General features: G+C 42.8%; 1 protein-coding gene across 1 annotated transcript; it reads right to left on the bottom strand.

Annotated features, from left to right (window-relative positions):
• Window positions 1–861: 861 nt before the first annotated feature.
• Window positions 862–7,509, bottom strand: LOC134482779 (isopentenyl-diphosphate delta-isomerase 2-like). Its single transcript, XM_087591933.1, has 4 exons — window positions 7,368–7,509; window positions 6,290–6,436; window positions 5,723–5,853; window positions 862–2,435 (listed from the first exon to the last, which is right to left on the bottom strand). Exons 1-4 carry the CDS (start codon window positions 7,507–7,509, stop codon window positions 2,118–2,120), a joined length of 738 nt encoding a protein of 245 aa, XP_087448059.1. The 3' UTR covers window positions 862–2,117.
• Window positions 7,510–9,418: the final 1,909 nt, after the last annotated feature.

The following is a 9,418-nucleotide window of genomic DNA, read 5'->3' as shown; positions in this document are numbered from 1 at the left end:
AAGGAGAGATCCATCTCCTTCCCACTGTCTTCTGATCTCCAGATCTGCACTGTGATACAGGTAACACACACACATACTCTCTCTCTCTCTCTCTCTCTCTCTCTCTCTCTCTCACACACACACACACACACACACACACACACAAATAAACATAATATTTTAAAGGCAGAACGAGAATACAATAACCAACTACCACATGTTCAACCTCTCTCAGCTGTCCATCCTGACCATCCTCATGCTGACATACGAAAGTGTGGCCTCAGTATTGGTCTGAGCCTTAGCCTCTGGCTCTGACCAGTTTCTTCCGTTTCATTTGTGTCACATGCACCAGCTTATGCTTCACGTTTTCACTGCTTTGCTTCCTCACCATATTGGACTCTGACCCTCTGAGATCATGAGCCAAGCCAGTTAAGCAGTTTCAGTGCTTGATGACAATCATATAAGGGGAATTTAATATACATTAATAGACAGGGTGAACACACAATGGCCTGTGTGTGTTAAGGGGCAGACGTCAAAATATGAGCCACAGTTACCAAGCATGGTAGGTTGAAAAGTTGGGAGGTTGAGGAGGAAGAATTTTGAGTTCTAGGCTAACCTGGGTTACATAGTGTGATACTATCACAAACAAACAAACAAACAAACAAACAGAGGTTAGACAAAATGAAATGAAATTGCTTTACAAACACAGGGTTTAATTTAGCAAGATGTAAAATGTAAGCAAAGGTTGTTGGGGGTACCTGGAAGAGAATGGGGGACAAGAGACACGAAGAAAGACGCCAAGACAAGAGTCTGATCAAGGCGACAATTATATTTTTCCCAAAGCTGAATTTATACCATAACATGAGTAACAGAGCGGGGGGGGGGGGGACTGTGAAACGTTTATGTAGGCCAAGGACACAGTATTCGTGTGGTCAGGGAGTCGGCTGATGTTGACAGGATGTCAGAAAGGTCACAGGTTTGTCATATTATTAGTCAGCAGGAGAGCTTTATCGTATCATTCATCCTGACCACAGATTTGTATTAGTCCTCTGCAGCTCGCTGGGGATTCTCCATGAACCCAGTCATACTTAATTCTAACCATAATAATAGCATCAACAATGGAGGGCTTCAAGGGCATCGCTTCCAACAGTAAAATCCGTATTATTTTTTTCATAAATGGTGTTCTCTCCTCCGTAAGAAAAACAAAACAGCTGGCTAGAGACTGGAGTTCAAAGTGTTCTTTTGAGGACATCAAAACACTTTGTCAAATCAACTACTTTAAAAAGTATATTTATTTAAGTGACTGCTCACTCATTTACCCAACTGATTTGAGTTTGACTGCGTGACTGTGTTCTATACAAATAGTTAGCATAGCAGTGAAGACAGAGGCTCCCAGCGGACAGGTTATCTATCCAGTGGCTGCAAGTCAGAGCAGGATACAAGTTAAGTATTAGCTAGGTACTCTAGTCTTGCCAAATTTGGGTGCTTAACAGATTATTCTGGATTTAATGTTCTTACGGTTTCCTCCACACAAAGCCTCAGGCCTTTGAGAGGACTGGCATGCCTGCCATTCAAGGGCTGCTTCCGGTGGTTGTGTAACTTCAGTTCTTACAACGTTGACATCGACTCTATCTTTAGGGGATCTTTTCTTCTTTAGTTCCTCTGTTTCTAATTTGGGGAAAACAATGCATTTCTTTCTCACACCGAGGCAGTTGAAAATAAAGAAATGAAGCAACTGGGGGGAAAAAGGCAAGAAACCACGGGATGGGATTGGTTGTTGGTAGCATGTTTGCGCGCTGTACGTGAAGCTGCAGGTTCAGCCTCCAGCACCGAGCAGGCATGCTGGTGTGTGCCTGGAATCCAAGGGCCAGAGGAAGTCTAGGCAGGAGGATCAGAAATTCAAAGTCATCCTTGGCTACACGAGAAGTTTGAGGCTGGTCTGGGATACATAGCTCTGTGTCAAGAAAGAAAAGAAAAGAAGATTCAGAGATAATGATAATGATTTTTGGCTTTCTGGAAAAGAAGAGTCCTTTCCCTGTTTTGGTCCGGGTGCATAGCTAACATCTGAGCTGTGGGTCTGCCCTGAGCTCAGTGCTGGACTGGGGCATCCTCACAGCCAGTGTCTGATTTCCTGTTCCTCATACTCTGTATATCTTGTCAAGCTCTATGAACTTGGTCGCTTCATCTAAGTAAGGCCACCATGCATACAGGAACTGCTCCACGACGAATCTCAGCCAGGGGGTGACTTGGACTTCACCCCGGGCCCCCCTTTCTAGGAGCTCTTCCAGTTCCTCTCGAGTCAGGTAGCTGAAGCTACTGACTTCACTCGGATCTGCACAGATCTTGACGTCTTTCTTGATAAGCAGAAGGTAACAAACTTCGTGTTCTCCCCAGACTGCATCAGATTTTGCCTTATAATGATACCTTGTCATAAACACGATGTCCTCTAGAGAAACCTGTGATAGAAATGGATACAACGAGAACAAATGCAATGGTGTAAAATGCAGAATACATGGAGAAATAAAAGCAAATATATGTGTTCTCAAGAGACATTAACAACTTTGTTTAGTAGTTGGTAATTGATTAAAGCTTAATTTGGTTGACTGATCTGTTCATTTTTTTGTGATTGTAATATATTTTATAAATGATGGATTTTTTACAGTATATTCACACACGTGTAAAATATAATTTACACACACACCGTTTAACACCACTTGCCTCTTTTTACAATTCTTGTTGTTACCCTCTTTCCTAACCACCAATCTTCTGTTTTCACCATAAAGACACACACACAGACACACACAGAGACAAACACACGTACACACAGATAAACACACAAACACACAAATCTAGATTCTGTTTATGAAAGAAAATGTGATAATTGTCTTTCTTAGTCTTGTTTTGTTTGGTGTGATGATAACACACATAAATTAATGATAAAATAAATTTTAAAATATTTTTAAAAGAATATATTACACACGCATATCCCCCACATTTGTTTTAAATGATATCAACCTTTCATACATCCAATCCAGTCTACTTCTACACTTTGAGTGCTGTGACTACTGTCCCAAGAAACATACACATGTATCTTTGTTGTATGTGTATAAGGATTCCTATGGGCCTGTGTACAAGAGCTATAGAACCAGCTCAAATGGAAGTCTTTTTTTTTTTCTTAACAAGCAGCAACATCTTGTTTGGCATTTCAATGTAGTTAGGGTAATCATTAGGGTAATGGTTATGATGTTTAAGTTTCACCCCATGCCCTTTAATATACATTAAAGATATAAGACCCGTATGAACTCCAGACATGAAGGGGAGAGATATACTTCCACAGCACTCTTTGCCATTTTTCTTAGAAGTTTTCAGATGTGCCATAGGGAGTGGCATGAGCTTGCATCATCTCTAGGCATTTTCTTTGGTACTCACAACACAACACTGGTGTAAAAAGAAGGGAAACAGGGGCTGCTAAATAGGGCTCGGGCTTGCTTTATTTCTCATGGGAACACAGGGGCCCCCACACTGATACTGGAGAAGATGATGCTTGGCAACTGCTTGGCATAGACAGTTATAGAATAACCCAAACATCTGTGTCTCTTTCTTCTAGCTCATGTTGAGGTGCAGATATGGAAGAGGAAGCCTTATCGAGAGGCCCCGAGCCAGCCTGAAGGACTGCTATTTAAAAGACAGTTCTTCAACCTACTACTGTGTCTTGATTTTGCCAATAATTATTTCATTAAAACTTTGGAAGACATATTTATCATCAATAGATTTAATCGGTGACAGAGCTGTTTAATCTGTCCTCCTCTGCCTTCTCTATCCTTGCTGACTTCTTTAGCCAGTTGTCTCAGCTCGTGGCAAGTGCTTCATGCACTTTGCAAACAGACTTGAGTCCTCAGAAATTTACAAAGGACTCAGAGGCCTTATCTAGAGCACTCGTAAAATGCTGATCAACATTCAAAGCTGTGTTGATACGTTGGACAAATTTACCACGTACTTCCAAAAGTCATTGTCCATGTAGTGTTGGCGTGTTTTCCGTAATCACTCCCAGGCCCTTGCTGTGGATGAGAGTCCTCTGTTCCTGAGTCATTATGAGGTAAACCAGTAGACACGGCGTGGTGTAAGTCATACATGTTTGCCATGTCATGTTTCTCTTGGCAAGTAATATGGCATTCCACATGCAAGAACTGTAAGGGGCCTGCTGTTGTCCGTTGGGGATACTCATGATCACTTTAGTATACGAACTTGTATGGATTTTCAACACTGAAATTCTTTATCTTTTAGTCCACCTAGAACCTTTTTCCTATGTGGTGATAATTTGATTTTTTTTATAATAAACATGAAGTTTCTTGCTTGCAATAACCCCCTGCTTCAGTTGGAAAGGGAGACTCCAAGATTCCCTAAAAAAAAACTTTAAGAGAAAAAAGTCCCTTAAACTCTTCAGCGTGAGCCAAGGAGTTAACAACCCTGTGGATTTCTGTCTGGTTTAGGTCTTCTCCACCACAGTCATTTTGATTTCTTGGAGCAGCTCTGGGAAAGGGTGGTTTGAAGGAGTTCAACCATGGATTGGTGCCGCGTGTCTAACCTTGGCTCTGCTCTTTCTGCCAGATCAGCTTCTGTCAACTTATCCTTTTTACTAAACTGGGTAATGACACACCTATTTAAGCAATCCCTTTAATCTCAACCTGGCTACTACTGTCTGCCTAGGACTCATTTCTCAGTCTCCAGGATGCTCTTGTGCCAATGTACAACATGTTTTCCAAACCAAAACCAGACAAACCACCTGGTACCTTTGTAAACTCTTTCTCTACGAAGTTCAGGGTAGACCACGCATAAAGCCCAGGTAAGAGTTGGTCATTCCACATTGCTCTCCTGACATATTCTAACACGATGGCTTCGGTCAGTTGGGCTTTTATTCCATGTCTCATTGAAATCTACTACTATTGGTTCCAAAGACATTGTACTAGTGTGGAAACCTTATAGTTTTTTGTAGGTCCAAAGTCAAGGATGAAGTGAGGGTCCAGAGGTGGGAGTACCTTCTCACATAGCAAGAGATAATAAGTATTTCCTATAGAAGTCTTCATTCTATTTTTTTGAGGAGTTTCCATGCTGATTTCCATGGTGGATACACTAGTTTACACCCCACTAGCAGAATAAGAGGGCTTCTTTCTTTCTAACCACATCTCTGTCAGCATTTGCCATTCTTCCCAAGAAGCCATTTTTGATAGTAATAAGACAGAACCTCAGTGTATTTCAGTTCTTCAGTTATATTTCCCCCAAGGACAAAGAACATTAAAGACTTACAGGCTATTTGCACTTCTGTTATGAACTCGGGTTCACTCATTTGTCAATTTGCTGTTGAGATTGTTGGCCTTTTTTTTCTATACCTTAATTTAGACAACTAAATCTTAGTTAGACCCATTGAAATGGCCTGAATCCTTTAAAGAAGAAACTATTCCACCCCCTATTTCAGAGATCACCATGCAAGCTCAGCAGTTTTCTATGGAAAATATCTATCCCCTCTCAAGCCCCTGCTCCAGTGGATAAATGAAGGGATGTGCACAGCCAATCCTAGACATTCTTTTCAGTGCATATTTGCATATTTTGTGAAACCTCAGAGTTTTCCCAAAAGCCAGATTCCTCAGTAGATTTCACCTTGCCCAGATATCGAATTCGCCAAGCCCTACCACCTCTTTCTCACAGCCTCTGGGGGAGCTGAGGCCAGTGGCACAGACATGACTACCTGGTCCTGGGCGATGCCCAGCTCAGCCTGCAGCCGTCTCAGGGCTGCCCTCTTCACTCCCAAGGCGTCCTTCTCCTCCATTTCTTCAGGATTACTCAGTGGATGACTAGAACAGGAATCACTAAAGTACCCTGGAGAAAAGACACATGAGAAACAATTTTTTTTTTTGGTTCTTTTTTTCGGAGCTGGGGACCGAACCCAGGGCCTTGCGCTGCCTAGGTAAGCGCTCTACCACTGAGCTAAATCCCCAGCCCCGAGAAACAATATTCTTATTTGTCCCTGGAGATACAATAGTTGCAACAGAACTGCAGCCCTCACAGGATCATCAAGGCATGAGAGAGGAGAGAAGGGAAGGGAGTCAGGGTCCTTGCTTCCAGGGCTGTGATGTTGTTAGTTGAAAAACTAAGTGTTAGTTGAAATTCCTGGACAGATCACACCAAGCCAGCTCAGTTCTCCCTTTGGGAGGGGAAGAAGCGAGGAAGAGAAAGAGAGAAGAGAGAGTTGTGTTGGAGATTCCACTGAATCAAATCGTGTAGGCCTGTTCTTGTTAAGCCACTGTGAACCTACCAGGGAAGGTAAGCTTCGTGTCTGCTCGGCGCTGAATCAGAACTTTCTTCTCTGAGTTGAACAAAGCAACACTGAAGGCTCGGTGCAGCAGCCCTGAAAAGGCAAAGGTCCTCGTGTGCGCATGCGTGACAGACTTGTGACGGTTGCCTACATCCTGTCTTCAATCTCCATGTTTCCAAAGAGACCTAGATGCTTCTAGCAGTTGCATGCTTCATAGGACCAAGGTTTCATACCATCTAGCTATTAAAATTTATTTGACAAACTTGTGAGGGAAAACCAGATCTAGATGCTAGCGAAGCAAAATCCGCACACAAAGATTTTATTCAGGATTATTGTAACTGGGACAAAAGAGACCTCGGTATAGATTTGGGACCAACTCTGAGCATCAAATGGACACTTAAAGTCAAGTGACAGAGTGGAGGTGAGGGGAAATGTCTAAATGGGAAGAAAGACAAGGAAAAAGGAGAGTTGGGAGAAATTGGTACGTTCAGCTGGCCTTGGAGATCCATGAAGTTTTGAGGCAGAGGTAGGCAGGTCTCTGTGAGTTTCAGGTCTGCCTGTAATTCCTAGCAAGTTTCAGACCAGCCAGGACTGCACCATGAGACTCTGTCTCAGAACAAACAAATAACACCTAGATAATCCAATACCCCCTGTGATAGGGCTTGAAAACACGATTGAGTTTCAGGAGGGGGAATTCTTTTTGATCCTCACAGGATTCTTATCCCATAGGATTTTAGAGGGAAGTGCGCAGCTGCCTATAAGGTTCAGAATTCTGATGCTGGATGGTTTAAACAGACAATCTTCTGTCCAAGTCGCCTCCTCATTTTCGTCTTTGCCTCTTTATCAAATAAAAAGGGAGAGGAGGAGAAAGGGAGGGAAGAGGGAATGAATGGAGAGGGAGTGAGAAGAGAAAAGGAGACAGAAGGATAGGGAGAGGAAGAGGGAGAGGGAGAGGGAGAGGAAGAAGAGGGAGAGGGAGAGGGAGGGAGAGGGAGAGGGAGAGGGAGAGGAAGAAGAGGGAGAAGGAGAGGGAGAGGGAGAGGGAGAAACTATTGCACAGTAGACAAAACAAAACTACCTTTCTCAATGTTTTTATTCTGATGGCAGTTCCTCTTAGTGTCTGCACCAATGACCTTATCGTTTTCATCAACAATAATCAGCATCTCGTCTAAACGCTGCAGCTGGTGTTTATCGATCCAGTCAACAGTGACATCAGACATGTCTGCTAGCTGTGATCCGACCTGTGTAAAAGAGTAGCACCATCTACTGTTTTGCTATTCGTTATCAGACACCTCCAAGGTCATCACACACCTTCATCCCTCAATGACAGAAAACACTATCTATGGACGCAATATCGTTGTTAGGTACCAACGGGGCATGTATGTTTCCAATTGTATATTTCTGTAGAGAAGATCTTGATGACTTTCTGAGTGAGAACATAGCCCTCAAGGTCCCTTGAGTCTTTTCAAAGATGACCCAAAGGTAAATCTCCACAAAATGAATGAATGCCGAGGAAAAGTACATGTAATGCTGTTTGTGACATATTTCAAAATGAAGGCCTGGCGGTTGGAACAGACCTGGAGACATTCTATATAGTCTTTTCAGAAAGACATGTTCACCCATAGAAAGGCTAGTGTCTCCCTCTTACTGTCTGTCTTAGTTAGGGTTTTACTGCTGTGAACAGACACCATGAGCAAGACAAGTCTTGTAAGGACAACATTTAATTGGGGCTGCCTTACAGGTTCAGAGGTTCAGTCCATTATCATCAAGGCGGGAACATGGCAGCATCCAGGCAGGCATGGTGCAGGAGCTGAGAGTTCTACATCTTCATCTGAAGGCTGCTAGCAGGATACTAGATTCCAGGCAGCTAGGATGAGGGTCTTAAAGCTCACACCCACAGTGACACACCTGTAACAGGACCTCACCTCCTAATAGTGCCGCTCCCTTGCCCGAGCATATACAAACCTTAACAATGTCCAGATGAAAAGATAAAAGAACATTTTGAAATGGGGTTGGAGAGATGATTCAGCAGTTATGAGAGATTATTTCTCTGGGAAAGGACCCAGGTTCAGTTCCCATCACCCTATGGTGGCTCATAACCTGTAGAACCAAATTAAGCACAGAATGTACTACAGGCAAATTCACTCAGTATTCTCTATCCCTTTTCAACGTGCTCCAGAGCATAAGAGAGGGAATGTTGTCACTGGGTTAGTGGAGGAATCTGGATCTGTAGAGCACAAAAATACAAGTCATGAAGAGAAAGAATGAGAGGAGAGAAGGGAGAAGAGACAGATACAGAAGGAAGAAGAAAGAAAGAGATAGGGGTGGAGATCGTGGTTGAAGAATACAAAGAATTTTCCTAAAACAGTTTTCACAACTTTTTTTTTCATTGCTGAAGGGAACCCTGGGCCTCACTAAGGCTCTATCACTGTGCAAGATTTCCACTGTTATGGTTTTCAGAGTTGCAGTTCATAACCAAGATGGTACACATGAAAGCCTTAGAAGAGGATTTATAAAATCAGACGATTACTAGGAAAGCTTGTTATGTTATATGGAGACAAACTAGAAGCAGCAGAAAGAGTATGAGCTATCAAGGGGAGATAGAGAAAGACAGGGCTAGAAGAAAAGCAAGCAATTGGTGGGAGAGTGAAATTTCAGTGGATAAAACTCGGGGTTGCTCTTCCCGAAGACATGGGTTCGATACTCAGCTCCCACATTTTGTCTCACAAGAATCTGTAACTCAGTTCCAGGGAATCTGATGCTCTTTTCTGACCGTCACAGGCACTTGGGTGCATGTAGTACATAGACAGCCATGTAGGCAAAACACCCTCACATATAACATGATAATAAAATGTTTGAAACAAAGATTAAGAACTGCAAAAAGACTGGGTTAAAAGGATTAGACAGAGCAGTGCATATATGAGGGGGACACATGCACACAAAAACAAAACAATAAAAAACAAAACAAACATGTGTACTTTGAAAAACAGTAGCCCAGCTTATGCTTGCTGGGTGTGGTGGCTTACACTTCTAATCCTAGCACTCAGGAGGCAGAGGCAGGTGGATCTTTGTGAGATTGAGGCCATCCTGGTCTACAGAGTGAGTTTCAGGACTGTCAGGGCTACATAG

The sequence above is a fragment of the Rattus norvegicus genome, chromosome 17 (genome assembly GCF_021556685.1).
Source record: "Rattus norvegicus strain SHRSP/BbbUtx chromosome 17, alternate assembly SHRSP_T2T, whole genome shotgun sequence".
In the NCBI taxonomy this organism is placed as follows: domain Eukaryota; kingdom Metazoa; phylum Chordata; class Mammalia; order Rodentia; family Muridae; genus Rattus; species Rattus norvegicus.
Note: the sequence above shows the minus strand (reverse complement) of the source record. Positions and strands in the feature narration are given on the sequence as shown.

Excerpts from the sequence above, each read along its gene's own strand:
- LOC134482779 (XM_087591933.1), bottom strand. The coding sequence starts at position 7,509 with ATGTCTGATGTCACTGTTGACTGGATCGATAAACACCAGCTGCAGCGT. Across the intron at positions 6,437-7,367 it reads GAATAAAAACATTGAGAAAG|GCAACCGTCACAAGTCTGTC; the intron begins GTAGTTTTGTTT and ends GACAGGATGTAG. Across the intron at positions 5,854-6,289 it reads CACGAAGCTTACCTTCCCTG|GGTACTTTAGTGATTCCTGT; the intron begins GTAGGTTCACAG and ends TCTTTTCTCCAG.